This window comes from Misgurnus anguillicaudatus, chromosome 24 (genome assembly GCF_027580225.2).
Source record: "Misgurnus anguillicaudatus chromosome 24, ASM2758022v2, whole genome shotgun sequence".
NCBI classification, from domain to species: Eukaryota; Metazoa; Chordata; class Actinopteri; order Cypriniformes; family Cobitidae; genus Misgurnus; species Misgurnus anguillicaudatus.
The window spans coordinates 20,647,688-20,667,923 of NC_073360.2; the positions used below are offsets into that span (position 1 = coordinate 20,647,688).

A 20,236-nucleotide genomic window follows, 5' to 3' on the forward strand; every position below is an offset into this window, starting at 1 on the left:
GGAGAAAGAGAGAGAGAGCGTCCAAGAAATAGAGAATAAATGTTTGTCGCTTGTCCAACTTTTAATGTGTAAATATCATGAGATACAGTAAAAATTATAGATGTTGTCTTGGGCGCCAGTGAACAGTCTGCTGAGACCCTTGTGTATATAACCACTTTGGGGTTTTTAATGGCAGAATGCCATTTTTGTGGAAAACAAAACCATTGAGGAATTAAGTCCTGTGGATAACTGGGATATTTAACCGTTTCCACTATAAAGACAGTGAAAATAATGACAAACCATACTTTTAAACAAGGTCAATGATGAATTGCACCACATCAAGAGGTAAAAATCTGCTGTGCATTAAAAAATAAGTATGTGGTTATTCCTCAATGACTGAACACATAGAAATGTAAATGATTATTATGGGTTTGCTGTATGTTTGGGTGGCACATACATTTCTGTTTGTTACCCAACTTCAGGGTTAAAACTCATTAGGGGTATTCATGCCTATTTATAACAATTTACTAGCCTTGTTATTCCCATCATGAGTCTAATGGCTCATAAAAACTGGCTTAACTACTTCAAAGAGACTTTAAATGGCTCCTTGTTGTCTGTACAGTAAGGTTTACATTATGAACAGCTATATACTGAGTATAAAGAAAAGATTCAAAAAGGATCCCAAATCTGAGTAAACAAGACATGTTTATTATTTAAACTATCACTTAAATAAAAAAAGTGCATAGAAAATAAACATGATTAGAAATTTTCCTTTTTACAGTAATGTACAATTTTTTCCTCATTATACATTCATCCTTAAGTAGTTTGTGGTTGACTATTTCAGGACAATTTTCCTTCATTTTTCTGTAAAACACTGATGGGGCAAACGTGAAGAAAATAAAAAAGTAAAACTGTCAGTATCAACATCGACATGAAATTCTTGAAGCTACAGAGAAAACGAAAAGTCAATTAAAAGGAACAAATTAAAATCTCCCCGTCTCGAGGGTCTGACCTCTCTCATCCCCCAAAGTACCTCAGATGGTCCGCAACACATATCTGTACAAAATTAGCCATACATTTTCATAAACAGGGAGCCGTGTCAACCGTGGGAGCATATATGACACCTTGATCTCAGTGCACATTTAGAGATGTTTCAGAAATAAATAAATAGAATGGTTACTGTTACATATTACAGAACATCACATAAGAAAAAGTACAACTTAAGTCCCGATAAGATAGAGAGGTATAGGTGACGATGCTGGGTTCAGGCAAGAATCATTTTTCTCCTGATGTCCACAAACTGTTTAAAAATGTACAGAGTAAAATAAAGCCAACTACACCATTAAAAGCAAACAAAATATCAATGCTCAAAGTTTACAACCACATTTTACATGATTTTTCATAATATAAATATCGCTCCTTTCCAAATAAAAAATACAAAAATAAAGAAAAACTGCAATGCTCCGCTTAAGGGGAACGTACACAGGCACAGAAAAACTGGTACTTGATCTTGAAATGATGCACATTAGTTACTCTATAAAGTTTTTCTGTAACACAAAACCATTAAAGATTATACACTGAACATTGCAATTAACCATTATGAAGTTGCTGTTTGCTACTGTATCTAAGTTTGTCTGACCATTCCGTATATTGTGTAGATATTGAAGTACAAGTTACTATTAAACACGTTTATAGTTCATATATATGTATATCCATGTATACGGTGTGTGAATAAATATTGTAGGTTATAATTACAGAAGGTGTGGTACCACGTGTGTGGCGTGGAAGAGTAAATTCCAGAAAAAACGAAGCATGTCTGCTTCTGCAACACTGACTGAGCACTATCACGTCGGTTTATGGAGCGTCTGAAGAAGTTGTATTGATGTCTGTGCAGGAGTCTATTACAAAGCCCTTACGATTAGTAACTGCATTACAAAAGAAAATATATTAATAAAATAAAAATCTTATTTCGTTAGACTGAGCAATAGATTTTCTGTATAACCCTGCAAAGATTGCCATTGCTGTATAATCCTCTTATTTCCTGAAATACAAATCTGTCCCGTATCTTCCCAGCCTTTCTTGTTGGAGAAAAAAAGTGAACAAAATAAAATTCATTAAATCTAAAATACATTCAACGACGGCCAAGCTGCAGAATTCAGCACGTCCCTGCTCCACAGGGGTGCCGGGCGAGAGGAAAGTCGGGCAGGCCCCCCCGAGTATCCCTGAAATCAAGATGGCTAAACCGCAATTCCTTAATAAACAGATCAAAACGAACGTAGACATAAAATAAGGCTTTGATACAGGAGCCAATGATAAATGAGGCAACACACAAAACTCCTCTGATCTACAGTGCCAAAATTGAAATGCTGGGAAATGCTAAACTGGTTTTAGCCAAGGTACCGTGAAGCTATCTGCAGCGGCCAAAAAAAAAAAAAAACGTGTGTTAGAGTTAAAACTTGCGAGGCAAGGAGACACTGAGGAACTGGCCTTAATAGTGGCTCGCTGAGGAAACCACAGTTGCACAAAGCAGCTTTGTCTAGAAGTATGTACAGATCCCAAGTCATTCTGCAATACCCATCCACATACTCGTGCTACAGCATCCCTTTAAAATGCATTCATGAAAAACAAAACAGCGGATAGTTTACCCATAAAAAGAATCTGTTTGTGCCCTAGTTAAACAGGTTTGTTTTTGTAGAAATTACTTATTTTCCAGCGTAAAGAGATGCACGCCAAGAACGATTTACACTGTCATGTTGTAACAACTGGGGGCTATTATCCAAAAAAAAAAATATTTAGAAGGCACCAAACTTTAGATCTGAAAGAACCATGGAAGAACAATCCATAGTACAAGAGTCTTACCATAACAGTTGCCTTATTTAAACAGGGATCAAACAAAGCTTCAACCCTTAAATGGGAAAAGTTTGGGGGAGGTCTACAAGACAAAACGAGCATATAACGTGTATTAAATGGCTAACTGGAGCCGCGCGCGATGCCAAGGCAACATGTGTTGAAGAAGACTGGGAAGACGACTTATCTTCAGTGCACAAGACCACAAGGAAAAACAGAGAGCCCTCTGATTCCTCCATATATATAGTGCTTTAAAGTAGTTTTACATGGGAAAGCCTCCGTGGCAAATTCCTTGCATTACACCAATCTCTACGAAAATATTTTGATATAACAAAATATATGGAATCAACTTTGGAACTTGTCAGTTGCTAGAATGGTTAAGACATTTTACCCTTTAGTGGAAATGCACAAAGGTAACCGTAAAGAGGGTCTTGTAGGGGGCAGGTGGGCTGTTTCTAAAGGCTGGCACAAAGTGAGTCATACATGCTTGTTTTGGGTTGGCAATGTGAGCCACTGGTGGACCGCATTCTGTGGGGACCGTAACCGTTTCAGTCTTTGGAATAGAAAAAAAAACGTTCGACCTACAAAAAATATTTTAGAGAGACGGCGCTATCAAAATGTCTGGACAAAGCATTAGTGTTGTAATTCTCTACAATTTGCTACAAAAATGTTTACAAAATAAATACGTTTTATTAAAAATATAAATAAGTGCTATTCACCAATGAGTGCTTTTTCAGTCCTTTGTAAGAAAAATATACATATTATATACACATACTGATAGACCGATACTTTTGTCAGCAAGAGAAAAAATTTAAATGATCTGAATAATTGTGGGCCACGCATCCCTTTTCAGAGACCCAATGAATAAAATGGTTATATAATTTAGACTCAATCAAATCCTACAAATATTGTTTTAAAAAAATCGTTTTAGTACATGCAAATGATAATTATTTGCAATAAAAAGCGATTTAGCTACTCTTCCTCTGTATTACTATAAAAATGGGTAGTAAAGAAATAAATCTAACTTCCCCCAGACCACAGAATAGCTGCGGTCATCTGGCTGTCAGTCCACCAGGATCTCAGCCAGGCCAGCCCCTAAAACTCATTTCGTTGCTGGCCTATTCTTCGGGTCTCATATACAATCTACTCATGTTTTTTGTACCGTTTAAAAGATGATCTATTCCTGGGACCACTGCTCCCCCTAGTGTTTCCCCGTAAATCACCTCAAAATACAAGTTGATATTTACAGTGTCTTCCGTCAGAGAATCAGGCCCAGCTTTGCAAGGACAAGGATGGATGCTCTGAAGGCTACAATGTACATTCAAAAAGGGAGAGATGCTTAAATGGCTCAGGCTAAAAACAAGAGGATTATGTACTGACTGCAGTTTGTCAGTCTAAAAAGATGAAACATTTTTCCCTTCCGAAATTGCACTTTGGTGAAGAATGGACAATGTGGCAATGTTTAGCAATGTCACACTCGTAAGTAAGGGCAGGCCAGACTTTACCTTTAAATTTAAAATAGTTTACAATTTCCTTCTTTAAAAACAAAATTAAAACAATAATCATACATCATATACAAAAGTTAAGAATGAGGGGGGCACTAATCTCTTAATTTGGGCTTTAACGATGAGGACATAAAGATAATCCTCTCTGTTCTGACTCTGCTCATTCGCCTTTTCTAAAAATCCAACAACTTAAGAGGCACAATACCATTAACCCTCTGATAACCTGAGCCTGCTTCAACAACAAAACATTTAAAAAATAGTCTCTTCCCTTGAAAAGTCTCCCTAGCATTTCACTGGTGGGCTCGTGAGTTGCTTTTAATTGAGAAACTTGCGACACTTCTTCGCCCTGCAGTTGCACGGCAGCTTATTGCCTGGTTCTTCAATGGGAAACTTGTAATCGTATGTGAGCTCCTCGCCTCTATAGATTTTGCGCATGGCGAAAATGACAATGTGCTTCTGACCATCAACGCTGACCACACGCGAGTAGCAGTTGGGCTCGCAGGAATGGTTAATGAAACGAGCTGCATTGCCATGCACGGTGGCATCCACAACCTCATAGTCATCAATACGAAACATATAGCAGCCAATGCCCTGCACGGAGAAAAAAAATATTGTGAGGAACACTGAGGATGCATTTATAGACCATATGGCATTACCGTGTTGGGTTTCTACCTTGCCATCATAGTACTTCTCGCGCTTGTCAGTTAGGACAGAGCGAATGACAGTCCCAGAATACTCGATCACCATCTCTCCAGCATCAATATTTCTTCTGCAGAACAAACCTCTGCCATGTATGGCTGACCTGTGAACGCACGGTTGTCTTAAAACAGATGGTAGGCATTTTTGTAATTCTAGTTTTGGTTTAAATGTAAGGCTTTCATACCTGTAGACACCTACAGCTTCCCTGGATGTTTTCTTCAAGTGCCGGAACCTCATAGGCAGTGGCAAATCCATGCTGGTGGCACGTCTGTGAAAAACAATGGGAAACGACAACAGGAATTGTTATGCTTTGATCCAATGAGGACAGGCAAAAACAAGGTCAGTAGAGTGACTCACCGAGCAGATTTCAGCTGCATTTCCTCATCATCTTCCTCTTGAGGGTTGTATTCAGGAGGCTGACGGTGTTTAGATGCCAGGAAATTAAACATGTCCAGAACTGATCTCCTACAAATAAACAATTATAGAAATTATAAATACTTAGCAGTTACAAATCAGTTACACACCCAACATGCTGTGCATGCGTTTAAAGTTAATCATCACCAATGATGAACCAGTCGTAAGGGTCAATTTTTTTTATTGTATGCATCATAAATAAGCTTTCCATTGATGTATGGTTGGTTAGAATAGGACAATATTCAGCCGAGATATAACGATTTGAAAATCTTGAATCTGAGTGCAAAATATTCAAAACAATTTGAAAATTCAATTTCAAAACAAGAAGATTGCATTTAAAGGAACAGTATGTAGGATTGTGGCCAAAACTGGTATTGCAATCACAAAACTTGTGGCTAAAACTGGTACTGCAATCACACAACTGGTGGCCAATACACAAAATGACAACATAAACATCCGTTGAGGGCTGCAACTCCACTTTTTAAATGACAATATCCTGGCCAAACCACTGTTGTCAGCGATATAAGTATTTGAAATTAAAATTATTTCTTAATGTCTAGTGACATATCAGGGCCATTTTATGATTAATTGATATAAATTTCTTACATACTGTTCCTTTAAAGTTCAATTGAAGTCCTTTTTAAAGAATAAAACTAATAAAAAAAAGTTTGTTTTAGCGCTGTCTGCAGGTTTACCACTGTAATGACGTTGACTGAATTGGGTAAATTGTAAGCTTTTACATAAAAAACAAGGGCTGTTAATGTAACATGTTAATTAGATTAATTTGTTATGGGGAAAAATAGCGCGTTAAAATTTTTTACGCATTTAACGCACCCGATTAAGCCAGTGCTGCATCGTCAAAAACAACATTTTACATGCTTTCCAAGCCTATGCAATCTAAATATTTAAGCACAAGACGCGAAACGGATCTTAAAGGAGGGGTGCATGATTTTTGAGCGGCGTGTCTACTAACCAACAACATTGCCTGGGTTGGGTATGTGTGGGGCGGGTCTATCAAAAGAAGGTCCAGATACTACTGGGGTAGGGGCGTGTTTATTTAGGTGATTTCAGATGTCAACATTGGCTTTCAAAGATCTTGCACCCCGCCTTTAATGCAGTGCTCACAGGCCGTTTTAAAAAGTTTTGTGTATGTGACTGTGCTTATATGAAGCCCGTGCCCAGGATCTCAAGGCTTTAGACTTTTACAAAATATATTTATTCAAAATATCTTAATGGAACATGATCTTTACATAATATACTGATCATTTTTGGCATAAAATAAATATAGATAATTTTGACCCATGCAATGCATTTTCGGCCTTTTCTACAAATATACTCGTGCAATTTACGACTGGTTTTGTGGTCCAGGGTCACATATATACAAAATAAATCATGACAAATACCTATGAAAAACCTCAACACGAGCTGATCCGTGAGGGTTGATAGGAGGGTCATCTGGCTCCTCAGGTTTGTGAAAGCGGAACTTGTAGTTTCTGCAATACCTGGCTCCATATAGCTGCTCCAGTAGAAACACTACAGCATCATGGACCACACCCAGCATCTTCAACCCATCCACTCCTAAAAGAAACACACAATGTGATTAATATGATTCCTTACAAATCAAATTTTCCAACACCAAGTAATATACTGCTAAAGAAGCTTTGATGTTCTTACCATCAAATGAAAGTGCTTTCAGTCTAGCATTGGAACGAGCTTCTTGTACCTTATCTGTCAAATACTTCCATGCCTCTGAAAATTAACAGGAATTTGAAACAGGAAATTAACTTCACAGAAGACTGACTGGGTCAGAAATGAGATTATAGATTTCTACACAGTCTTGTATCATCAAATTAAAGATCTGCTTTGATAACTTGATATAGCCTTGCATGATGCATTATAATCTACCCTCACTTACCTTCAATACTTTCACAGCAAATCTGAAATCCGTCATCACTGCTGATTTCAAACATAAGGCCTTTCTTGGGTTTGTAGTCCAAAGAGGAGTTTCTCCCACTGTCCCTCTGATCAGGTGTTTCCACTGAAAATGCATTTGATCCTTTACCACCATTCTTTGTTGGTAGTCCTGCATCAATACGGGGGGAAAAAAATCTGTGATACACCAACACCAAACTAAACCGATGGCAACAAGAAACTTTGTGACAAACTTTCAAACGCAAGATTTTTTACTCACCAGCAGTCTTTGGTTTCTCATCACGAGTGGCTATGGTCTTTTGTTTAAGAGAGGAGGAATCAGCTGTGACAGAGTCACTATGAAGAAAGAAAAAGTGTTTAATTATGTAAGATACAATTAAATGAAATAGCAGATCATAGTACCCATTTACCTCTTTTTAAAACCGCTTTCATTAGACTGCCCCGTATCCATTGGCTCAGGTGATGAAAGTTCACGGCCCCTACAATAAATTCACATTTTAAATCAATTTTCTCCGACCAACCACAGGCAAAATTCATTGTTAAATATCAGTTTCTTACCCTGTAAAAGTTAAGATTTGGATTGCAGAGGTGTCCACAGTTAGAGTATCTGAATGAACTCCTTTATGCTTCTTTCCACTGCTCTTATCTGAGCTCGGTCGTTGCCTTTTAGCTTTTTGCTTTCCTTTCCCAACAGTTGTGGAGGCACCACTAGCAGAAGACTTCAAGGATTGTTGCTGATGTGGTGGGCGCGAGATGGGCGAAGTTCGTGAGCTCTGTGTCAGGACTCCAAGCACATGACCTTTGCTCAGGTCTTGAGTAATGGGATTAGGAGCAAGAGGCACCTGACCTGTTGAACTTGCACTTGGGTCAGCAGATTTATCTGCTAAGACCCGACTGAGTGAATGTTGGAGATGAACATTGCCCTCTTTGTCCACCTGCTGGTTGACAGACATGCTTATGCTTTGGTTTGGGGGAAAAACACAGATGCTGCTGGCAATGGACGTTTGGGCAGGATTAGTAAGATGAGACATCATCTGAGGTCCTGAATGAAGAACCATCTGTTGCTCTGGAAGGCCCAGGTTGTGAGGGTTGGCTTTGAGCAAGTTGCTTATAGGTCCGGTGATATCAGTAGAGCTAATGAGGCCTGGGGCACTCAGTGATACCGAGCTTGGTCCCAAAAAGTTTCCAGGTGCACTTGATGGAACCGACACCACATTCAAAACTGACTGATTTGGGTTGAGCCCTGACACAGTACATGGCAAGAGGTGAGTCGAAGAATCGTGTCCCAACATACCAGGTTGAGCTGTGGTTGAAATGGGCATGGATTGTGGTAGAAGAGTAGGTTCCAAATACATAACACCCGGCTTTGGTCGTTTTATAATATTGGGAATTTTGCGATGAGGTGTGGTAGTTGTGGTTATGGTTCCCAGTTCCACCAGGCCGGGCTGAGCAGGGATTCCTGTAGCGATCTGTGACGGTGAGAGGTTTATCAGAGTCATATTGAGCCCAATATCTGAAGGAGCAAGTGTGGGCTGGCTCTTTGAACGTGCTTGTTTCTTGCTTTTATGAGTATTAAGACGTGAAATGCGTTTCTTGCCTTGAACAGAGGGGAGCATTGTAGGAGTCGAGATGGAGGAGGCACTAGATACCATAGCAACACTATCATGTCGTTGTCCCGCCTCGGTCACACCAATTTGGGGATCGTGAACACCTATGAGGAGGCCTGATGTGGTGCTTGGAATGACTTGTTGGAAACCTGTCTGTGCGGTGCTAGTAAAGGCATGGATTTGGGGGTGATGAGAAATGGGCACTAATCCTTTACCACCAGCTGGGAAAATGGACTGTGAAGTGGAGATGCCAGCACTGAGGCCAGTCAAAACAGGGGCACTGGTGTTCATAACACCTGTCCCACTAACAGATGGTGCAATCTGAATCTTTTGAGTTACACCATTGGGAAGGGTTTGTAATACATAGAGGGGCTGCAGATGCTGGTTTAGCACTATTAATTTCTCTGGCCCAGGCTTTAATTGAGAGGCTGTCGCTTGAACAGCAGAGCTCGCAATCGGAGCAGGACCTGAGCTAATTGTAGCAGCAGGAATGAACTTTTGACTCTGGAGAGTCACGGTGGGTGAGCTAGGTAAGCCCGGTGTGCTAGTAGCTCTTGTCAGATCTTGACTCCCCGTTTCTCCCACAGATGTGACTCCAGGACTTGCAATATGGTCGCCATCAATGCGTGCAGGAATAAAATGTTCTGGAGTCATGTGACCATCTGGAACATGGGAATCTCCACATCTGTCCTGTGGGCTTTTGTTTGATACGGTGGACCCTGTTCTCGGTTTTTTCACATTTTTCTCATCTTCCGATTCCTCTGTGGCAAGAGCCAACATGGAGCGCTCTGAAGACTCAGAGATGAGTGAGCCATGGTTCTGGTTATTTATCGTTGGACTCCGAGTTGTTAGAACAGAGAGGTCGGAGGGCAGCTCAAGAGGAAGACCATACGACTCTCCAACAGCAATTGAAGTGTTCACCCCACTTTCTACAGGTTCAGTACTAGGCAATGGTTGAGTAAAATCTTCAAACAACATATCCTTTCTTTGGTTAACATCCACATAACTCTCATCTAAAGAGAATGGTTCAGCAGATGGTGTTTCTGTCTGCTGTCCTAAAGCCTGCATTGAGGGAGTATTCAGCACAAACTCCATAATATCAGAGGGCAGGATGTTACCGCAGTCATCACTGTTGTTATTATCAGAATCAGACTTGAGGAGATCAGTGGTGAGGGACAACTGAGAATCAAGGGGGTCTTGCCCTTGTGTTTTCACACTTGCTAATGGAAGACAGTTATCCTTCTGATTTTTACGACTACCACCACCTCCACTTGTGGTATTCTCTGCATCTTTCCCAGAGTCAATACTTAATTTGTCAGCTCTTTCTTTAGCCTTCCTCTTTGTAGAGCTTTTATGTGTAGATGAAGTAGTGGCGGTGGTTGTACTGCTGCTAACGTCGCTCTCTGAACCATCATCCACACCATCCAGCTGACCAATCTGTTGCAGTTCCAAATTTTTGGTTGCCGTTGAAACCTCATCACTGTCATCTTCCTGCTCCTTTGCCTGATCTCTCAAGAACCTGTGGATTTGCGACCCCCTTCCTAAACACTGATCAATACCAGCAATTGGTGGAAGACCAGAGCTAGGGTTTATGATAGTGCGTGTGAAGTTATAATAGTATGTGTCTTTGTTAGAACCAATTCCTCCCTCTTCATCCTCTCCACTGTCTGCTGAAGAAGAGGTGCTCATATCATCTGCTCCATCCACTTGTCCTTCAGCTGAACGCTTGCTGCTCCCAGTCCGCTTTCTCATGGAGAATTCCCCACTGCTATAAAAGGGTATGTCTTCCTCACCGTAGGATCGCACACCATAGAAAGGGGTTAGTCCAAAGAACATGTTTGACCGTGCACGGGCGCTCCGCCTAGGGTATCTGCGCTTTGCAGAACCTGCTGAACTGTCACTGTCATCCTCATGGTGTTTATCAACACTGCCTTCATCTTCTAAATGATGGTCCTCCCCTTCATCAGCACACCGGTGGTCCATAAGATGCTCCTCTGAAACATCCGGATGGATGTGGCTGTCTGACTCGGAGCTCTCCGAGCTTGCAGACGGGGAGAAAACCATCGCTCGAGAGGACCTTCTTTGGGGTCCATGACTGCCAGGATTAACAGAAGTGAATGGGTTTGTAGTAGGGGAAATACTGACGGCTTTGGTTCCATTAGGATCCATTTTCTGAGACATCAGTGGCAGTCTCTCTGTGGGTTTCTTTTCAACTGGAGCAACTTCCTTACTTGACTTAGAGTGTATGTGTGGTTGCCTAATAGCTCTCTCTACTACACCTGCTTTTGTCTGAATAGACTCCAATGCTGAACTATGCTTTTTCTCAAGGCTAAATCTCTCTTTGGACTTTATTGGCTTTTCCCCTTCCTTCTGATTAAATTTATTAACTTCCACTGTGCCAGAAACTTTATTACTGCTCAGTGCTGTGGGTTTATTGCTACTGTTTTGTGCAGCTGGACCTTGAGCTTGCGTTTTGACATTACTGCTTTTAGAGTTGCTTTTATGAACTGTGTTTCTGTTTTGTGGAGTTTCTTTTCTTTCTTTTGAAACATCTCTGGTCACATTTGTTTTTGCTTTGGAGTGTTTTTCTTTGGTGCTAGAAGTTCCATGACTAGCAACCATGGCAGGACCTGCCTGGAAGCCACGCTTTATGTCCTCCTCTCCCACCTTGGCACCAGATGTCCAGAGAGGCTTCATTGCTGCTGCCGGAGTTGGGCCGGACACATAGTCGTGGGACTTCCTACCTCCACTTTTACTGTAAACTGACTGAGGCAACCCAGTTTTTCCTGTGTCTTTTGATGCAGTCACTGTTGTCACATTTCCTTCCTTGACTGGATTAGCTTTGTCTTTTGGAAGAGAGGCAAGTGGATGACTGGACGTAAACATGGCTCCAGCTGGAAGATCAGTATCTTTTGTGGCTTGTTTGCCTTTCTCTGTTCGAAGACTGCCACTTCCTCTTTGATGTCCAGTCAAAACTGCAGTTCCAAGAGGTGGTGAAACCTGACTTACAGTTGCCGGTTGTGATGATTTTAAATCGTCACCCTCTGAATGCTTTTTGGTTACTTCTCTCCCAACTTCTACTCGTTCAGTGAAGCCGAAATTGAGTCGACGTTGTGCTCCACTGTTTATTGCATTTGCCTCTCGACTGTGGTTTCTTTCTCCAGATGTTGCCCTTCCTGTTTCCATCTCCTTGCTTACAGGTTCCTTAGCAGTTGTAAACAGGGCGATGGCAGATGGATTACCTGTACCAGAAACTGTGCCTCCCTGTGGAGAGGTGGAAACCTTTTGCCTAGGTGGTTGAGCGGGGACAGAAGAAGTGCTGTGTCGACGAGATCCGATCCTTCGTAGATTGGAGCTCAGCAGAGGGTCCCCCACAGTCACAATCTCATGGGTTGACCTGGTAAAACCATCTTAACAAAAACACACAATATAGCATTTAACATCTGTGTTTTGGATAAAAAAATAAAGCAATTTAAAAATGTATTTATGTATCTACTACCTGGGGATGGAAGTGGTCTGGTAGTGGGAGAACGATGACATGGTGGGTAGCTGGGGTGTCGGTTTCTAAAATAAACCCTTGGTTCTGGTTTGGAAGGCACATTCAGTGGTTTTATGGAATCTGTGGGTCCAGGCAAGGCTACGATGTTAAGAAGTCATAAATGTTTTAAAAGCCAAACAAACATTTGAACGAGGACCAATAAATGTTAAATTAATTTTCTTACCCAGTACAGATGGAGGACTATGAGCCACTGTGTGGTTCTCCTCTTGAACTGCTAAGTTATTGATATTTTCAGTCATAGAGGATCGGCACACCAGAATTCTGCACTTATAGACGCAACGCTTGCGGGCATCCAGAGTACTCCAGTAGACCCTTGAGCATCTGGAAAAACAGAACAAAATATTAGGATACATGACCATTTTTTTACTGAATATACAAAAAATTATGTTTAACTTACTGATATCCCACAGGAAACAACTTCTTTTCGCAATCTGACAATTCTGTTAGCATACCGAGACAGTCGATGGTCATAGACCCTACAATGAAAAAGAGACATTTCTTTTTAGAGTTTTCAGTGCTTTGTTCTTTATTAATAACTAATACACTCTTGTAAAGCATTTTTCCAATCCTGGTCCTCAAGTACCTCCTCCCAGAATGTTTAAGATGTCTCCTTATTAAACACACCTTATTTAACTCATCATCTTGTTAGGAATACACGTTAACCATTCTGGAATGAGGCTAATGAGTTGAATTAGGTGTTTTAAAAAAGGAGACATCTAAAACTTTCTGGGGGGGTACTCAAGGACCAGGATTGGGAAGCACTGTTGTAAAGGAATACAGACCTATCATCATGTGAATGTTGTTTGGTTCAAGTCCATTAATGAACTTCTTTCTCAGACTGATTCCCTCAAAATCCACAAGGACCCTCCGAGTCACTTCAAAGCCTGACTCTGGCACCACCTGTAATATAGGTTTGTTACTTGCAATAAATCCAACAAATTGCAACACAGACATTAAATCATTAATCCATTACCTGCTAACTGATGGACTTAATTTCTTACCTCTCCCTTTATCAGAGCTCTGTGACGCTGACAGTAAACTTTCTTGTCCTCTAAAAACGCGCACTGCTGCTGACGTGCACACATGAAGTGGTAGTTACTGGTACACGAGGTCAGGCAACAACTCACTGTGGCTCCAAGCTTGTGACAGTTCTCACAACGCTGAAATAACAAAGCACCATGCAGTCTATTTTATGGGGAATAACTGTCACAGCATTTTTAATAGGCCTATTCCATAACATAGAAATACATAAGTGGTATATTATAGCATTCCAACTCAATGAACAAACATGACACATGGCATATGGCTGAGATTGCGTACCAGCTGTTTGCCTCGGCTGACTGCCATATGGACATTTTTGAGAGAGCCATCAACATCCTCAAACACTTCTGCTGACCACAATGCACAATTCACATGGGTCCACTCATTCTGGCCAATATAAAGCAATCTCCCACAGTCCTGCAAAAAAAAGAACAATCACAAAGTCTGGTAAAACAAACATGGCTGAAAAACGGCATAATCAAAAACCTGCATCTGTACATGCTATTGTGTTTTTGGGAGTAAGATGACTCACATTTGTGTCCGCATCTCCATAATTTAGACAAAGTGCACACAGTCTGTTGTCACCGACACCAGGGGGAGGAGGGTGCTCAATGCAGTCTTCATGACTCAGGTCTGAACACAAAAGAAAATCTGGGGTCAACATAAAAACATTTTAACTATCATATCTCTGTTTATACGAAAAAACTATATTTTGCTAAACCATCTCTTAACAGTCGTTTAAAAAGTATTTTTTTACCTTGGATAAGCTTGGGTGGTGGAGGTGGTGGTGTTGGGGCGATCAGAGAGTCAGGTTCCCCAGGAGCTTTAGGTCGAGGAGCAGGAATGATCTTTTTCATGAGCAGAGGCTGCTTAGCCCTGGCTATCTCCTCCCTTTCCTGCCACTGTGCGTAGTTGTGGTCCAATGATGGGGGCAGCACAGCATTTGGAAGTAGTCCACTACTGCACAGACAGAGGCAAAACACTGCACAGTTATCCAATATCTTTCTAACATGCCTGACATATGGATAAAGTCATCTTCGTTCAGAAAGAGGGACAATTACACACTCGGGTCGAACATGATATAAAGACTTGTGTTACAGCAAACAGAGACTAAAAGCGTACCAGTGTTGTTGTAAAAGAAAGTAATAGGCATTGTGTTTTCTCTTAAGAAAAGTATTCAATGTCAGGCAAACATGGACACAAAAAAAAAATCACTGTTATTAATAATTCATAGTAACAAATGAAGTCTACAAACAAGCAAACCAAAGGGCAACCACAAGACAAAGCAACCATATGTAATGTGACACTGTCTGGTAACCACAAACAATGAAACTAGACCATACAGGCTGCATTCGCTATGGGAAGGTAATGTTTCTGCTCTACAAGATAACAATAAATAGACAGACAATTGATGATGGGCTTCACAATTGTAATACCTTATCTGCTAGGTTAAAGCAATACTCCAGCCAAATCAAAATTAATCCCATGATTTACTCACTCTTAAGCAATCCGGGATCAGGGAACAACTTCTGACTTTGAACCCAAAAGTGTGCATCCTTCCTTCACAAAAGTAACCCACGATAATCAGACAGCCAAAGGACTTTTGTTGGTAATCGATGCAATTTTGTACGAAAAATATCAAAATTTTAAACTTTATAAACTATAATAACTATCTTTCGGTAATGACGCCATCTTGGACTTACGCGATTCTCTGTGCAATGTTCCCATGGCAACCAACGCTTACTACGCTAAAACTCTCTTGTAAATCGCGTAAGTCCAAAATGGCATTACTGAAAGCTAGGTATTAGGTTATAAAGTTTGAAATATGGATACTTTTCTTACAAAATCACATCAATTACCAATAAAAGTCCTTTGGCTGTCCGATTATCATGGATTACTTCTGTGATTACCAGCACAAAACCTTTATTAACCCCTTAGAGCCATGTGGATTACCTCTGTGAAGGATGAATACACTTTTTTAGGGGTTGTGCACACCAAAACTTTTAAACGCGGCTGAAAACGCCTGGAGGACACCGATTACCAGCTGGATTTTCAGCTGAGCGCCAGCTTTCTTCAGCAGAGCACTTTGGTAGCTGTGACACTTAAGCTGTGAGCAGGTTGGTTGTTGTGATACTTGTCCCGCCCCTCCTCCACTGTGATTGGGCGGCCTTGTGAAAACTAACAATGACGAGAGAAGCTATTCAGCCAAATTGAATCTCTTTAAACTTTCGACACTCAGAGCCAAGCGCGGAAAAACGCAGAGCGCCGGTTTTCAGTGCAGAAGAAAACCGCTAGCTGCTAGCTTATTTGAAAAACGGCGAGCTTCCATTGGAAACAATTGAAAACATACGCCGGTCGCGGGCGTAAAAGCTTTGGTGTGCACGTGGCGCCCCCATAAAGTTAAAAGGATTTCTACCATTATAAAGCTTGGAATAGCAAGGACATTTACTAAAATAACTCCAAATGTGTTTGTCTGAAAGATGATGCACATATGTATCTCAAATTGCTTGAGGGCGAGTAAATCATGGGGTAATTTTGATTTGGCTGAAGTATCACTTTAACATGTCTCACTGTTCTTTTCTAAGTAAAAAAAGTGACAATTTATAACTTTTAAAAGGTACAAAGTCAAAATGAAAATCCCAAACAAACACACAATATTAAATTCAAAGTCGAAAAGACTCACTTGGGAGAGACTTTGTGTGTCTCCCAGATTTTGGACTCCTTCACGCTAAACCATGGAAAAATCCGCTCCATTTGCTGTAACGAATAACAGTGACAGTGCCATTAACAACAATGAAGTGGGTGTTCAAGACGCTGAATTGTCAAAACTGTGTGTCCACTAGCTTTATCTTACCCGAATAAAGAAATACTTGATCATGCTGTTGGCTCTTCTGCTCTCTATCTGACCTCCATCCGAATTGAAGGCTGTCTGAATGATTTTCACGATGTCATCACTGAACTCCAGCTAAAACAGAGAAGCAGAAAATTAAGCCTGGTTCACTCATGTAGGTGACCTGCATCTGAAACCCACTACATAGACCCTTTTACTGTTTGTACACAACGTTGACGTGGCAGCGTATGCGTGCGCATTTAGGCAACGGAAGTATGGCAAGAATCAGCAGTGAAGCAACACAGACAAAGTTATTTTAAAAAGTTGACTTTATCAACTTTTTCAACACAGCTACCAGATCCGTGTAGTATAGTGGAGTGGATAGAAGACGTTAGCAGATGGCCAAAAATAAAGTTGCCAGAGACAATTATTACATATTAATTAAACGTATATATGTATATTATATTAGTGCAACCAAACGCAACCACCAGACATATTGATGCTGGGAAACCATTTAAATAAACTTTCTGAGTTGCTAACACATTAGAACAAATGGGGAATAACACCACTTCTGTTGCTCAAATGCGCGCGCAGGCTATTTGATCACGTGAGCTGTAAAAGGAACTATTAGAGGCTCAAAAAGCAATTGGCACAATAAACATTATTATATATGCATTCATAAGGTGGTACTCAGATTCTTACAACAGATTTATAGCATCCTGATTCCATTTTCTTCTCCACAGACTGCAAATCAAGAGGGGAATCATTTGGTGGCGAGACCTCTGTTAAGATGGGCGGGTCAGGACCTTCGGGGGAACGGCGTGAGGGAAGGCTCTCTTCTGTTTCTGGGTTCAGCTCAGGTGGCTTCATAACAGCCTGGGACAAAGACAGTAAAGTCATCGGAAATTATGGAGTAATACAAGGCATGCTGGTCCTTTTTAGTAGTACATGGATACTCACCTGTCTGTAGCGAAGCAGGTGTGTGGATGTGCGAGAGTTGAGCAGGGCAGTAAGAACCTGCCGCATAGATTTCTGAATTTCCTTCTCCAGGACATCACGCCACTCAGCAGGATGGTGCTCAGTGCAGTTTATGCAGGTATAAGCCACATTCTCCGGCAGGTTAGACAGGACCTCATACATATCATCTATATATAAAAATATACGATTATATCTAAGATTAAGCATTTAAGTTTCCATAGCTGTAATGGATCTACAAAAACTACAAGATAACTTACCGGTTAAACTTTCACATTTGGCATGTACCCAGCAATCACACTTCCTGCACTTCACCATTTTGCTTTCACAGTCATCGTCCTCATAGCACTTATTACAGAGCGGGCAGAAGTTACCTGGGACACAAAAATGATTGGTTACTTAAATTTACTTGGCAAATACGATAAAATACAAGAGTGACCTGTACTGACCTTTAGAAACATTTTTGGCACAGTCATGACACAAAGAGAAGTCATGTGACCACTGGGCATCCCAAGCTTTGCCTGGTTTAGTTGCCCCACAACTCTTACAGCACACACATTTGGTGCATATCTGTGGCAGAAGGAAAAGTAGTTATGGTCAAATGCAAAAATACCAGATGTAACCAAAATCTGAGGTTAAGTGTGTGTGTGTGTGTGTACCCAGACTCTTTTCTTCTTAGTGGGTCTGGTAGGGTGGTTGGGTCCCAGGCACTCAGGGTGAAAGCTGTTTCGGCACTTGTCACACTCCAGTAGTTGCTAGGAGGATGTCAAGAATAAAACTATCAATTTAGTTGCATTAATGCGTTTGCCTTAAATTAAGGTATTCAATATTAGTCATTTCTGGAGGCTTTGAGACCATCTAGTTAAGGAAAAATAAGCTTGCAAACGGTTTTCCATTGCAACTAAAGTGTCAAAAAAAAAAAGAAAGTTCATAAAAGCAGACATCTATTTGACTATTTTAGCAGCACACACCAAATGAGGACATTCCTTAGATGTTGTTAAAAATCTAGCCACAAAATTTATACATTTTTGATCCAAGCTGACTCATGCGTCGAATATTAAGTTTTTTTCATTATCTTTTATCAACTCCATCTTAATGCACCATATTGTTTTGGATCTTATGGTTACAGAACTAAGATATCTATTGTGTTACCATCATAAGAATCATCTGGCATAATGAACTGCAGTTTCGAAACCTTTCCTCATCCAACAATGTATTCCTCTTAAATTAGGTATGCTTAATTTTGGAACTTCATAATTCAAATACTAAGACCTCTGGCATGTCAGCTGTCACCCATATGAGTTTAAATTCTTTAAAAGAGAGCTTTAAAAAAGTATTGTAATTCTTTCAGTGGCCTGACCTAAAAACTGCCAATTTTAAAACACTATTAGCTATTTCTATTAGTCTCTGATCTACAAGCTATCATAAATGTAAGTGTACAGAACTCTTACTTTGGTTTTCTGGTACTTCCGGCCACACACATGGCAAAAGCGACAACGACGGCAACACCAGTTTTCCCACTGCTCTTCATGGGGGCGCTCTGTCTCTCCCAAGCAGAAAAGATGGAAAGGTTCACAACACACCTGGCAGAACACAAACTGAAGACAACAAGCAATTAAGTATACATTTCCACTTGTGTTTTCTTTAACACAGATCAAAAACAGGAGATGACCCACCTCTACGTTTCCGCTGCTGGCACAAAGAAAGCACACCACCCGAGGGGTGATTGGCACAGAGGTGAGAATGCTGAGACCACCCATCTCCCAAGCATTCTCAATATCATAGTCCTCCTTGAAATCTACTCGGATTCGATGCACTCCATCGCAGGGTGCTTTCTGCTTGGTGGTGCCCCTAGTCGAGGGAGTGCTTTGGGAGTTTAAAGTACTGCTGTCAGGTTTGGTTTGTATCTGTCGAGGACAAAAACATTCTTGCATTAATTAAAAGAGTTACGACATAAATCAAACAAAACTGACTGGAAGATCTGCTTGCCTTCTCTTTTGGTTTAGACTTGGGTGGTTGAACACATCGAGTGGTTTGTTTCTTTTGCTTTGCTTCAGATGCTAGAAGATGAGACATGATATTTAAGCAAAATCAGGCTTTTTAAGCAAATTTACCAACACTAAACAATACATACAGTGTTTCTTGGCATCTACTTACCTGTGTCTACGGAAGGGCTGGGTTGACTTTGCTGCTGAGATTTCTTCTTAGGCTCACCGGGCTGGGACTTTGACAGGCTTTCCTTTTTTGTTGGCACTTGGCTTTGCTGCTGCAAGGACTGCTGGGATTGTGATAGTGGAGAAGAAGGGGCAGCATGCAGAGAAGTGGCTGATGGACTGGCTTGCTGTTTTCTATCTTTCCTGGGGGCTGAGCTTGCCTGAGACTGCTTGGGGTCATCAGAAGGAGAAAAAGGAGCATGCTTTGGGGAGGAAGCTGGTGAGGATGGTGATGTGGGTTGTGTTTGCTTTTGCCTGTCCTCTCCTTGGACAGGTGGTGGAGTTTCACTTTTCTTACGAGGTGGGTCATCCTTTGGAGAAGAGGCTGGTTTGGGGCTTGCTTCAGAACACTGTGATTTCATGCTGTGATGTGCATCCTTTTTTTCAGACAATTTATTTCTCTTCTTATCTTTTTTACCTGTAGTTAATGCAAAAGATTAACTGAAATATATTGCAAATTTGAGAGCATATCTGGTTTTTGAAAGAGTATTCTTAGAAAAATTACCCTTTGCCTGCTTCTGAAGAAACTTTGACGGCATCCACTGCAAGTTCTGACATTTCCTTACTCTGTGACAAAACAAGCACATGCATGTTAAAGCTTTCTGGAAATTACGAAGCATTTGATAGTATAGTGC

The 20,236-nt window shown here is 40.8% G+C and overlaps 1 protein-coding gene across 1 annotated transcript in view; it reads right to left on the minus strand.

The window, feature by feature from the left end:
- Window positions 1-665: 665 nt before the first annotated feature.
- The window catches only part of kmt2a (lysine (K)-specific methyltransferase 2A), a 36,546-nt gene continuing 16,975 nt past the window's right edge, over window positions 666-20,236 (minus strand). Inside the window, 30 exon segments of the mRNA XM_055196464.2 lie at window positions 666-4,922; window positions 5,004-5,133; window positions 5,215-5,298; window positions 5,388-5,495; window positions 6,848-7,022; window positions 7,119-7,193; window positions 7,360-7,527; window positions 7,636-7,712; window positions 7,787-7,855; window positions 7,935-12,393; window positions 12,483-12,620; window positions 12,706-12,863; window positions 12,940-13,018; window positions 13,325-13,442; window positions 13,544-13,702; window positions 13,863-14,000; window positions 14,116-14,216; window positions 14,341-14,543; window positions 16,267-16,340; window positions 16,438-16,548; window positions 17,116-17,289; window positions 17,374-17,558; window positions 17,649-17,762; window positions 17,838-17,958; window positions 18,048-18,143; window positions 18,840-18,986; window positions 19,065-19,295; window positions 19,378-19,448; window positions 19,546-20,019; window positions 20,107-20,168. Coding sequence (XP_055052439.2) covers window positions 4,647-4,922; window positions 5,004-5,133; window positions 5,215-5,298; window positions 5,388-5,495; window positions 6,848-7,022; window positions 7,119-7,193; window positions 7,360-7,527; window positions 7,636-7,712; window positions 7,787-7,855; window positions 7,935-12,393; window positions 12,483-12,620; window positions 12,706-12,863; window positions 12,940-13,018; window positions 13,325-13,442; window positions 13,544-13,702; window positions 13,863-14,000; window positions 14,116-14,216; window positions 14,341-14,543; window positions 16,267-16,340; window positions 16,438-16,548; window positions 17,116-17,289; window positions 17,374-17,558; window positions 17,649-17,762; window positions 17,838-17,958; window positions 18,048-18,143; window positions 18,840-18,986; window positions 19,065-19,295; window positions 19,378-19,448; window positions 19,546-20,019; window positions 20,107-20,168 — 8,575 coding nt within the window. The 3' untranslated portion in view covers window positions 666-4,646.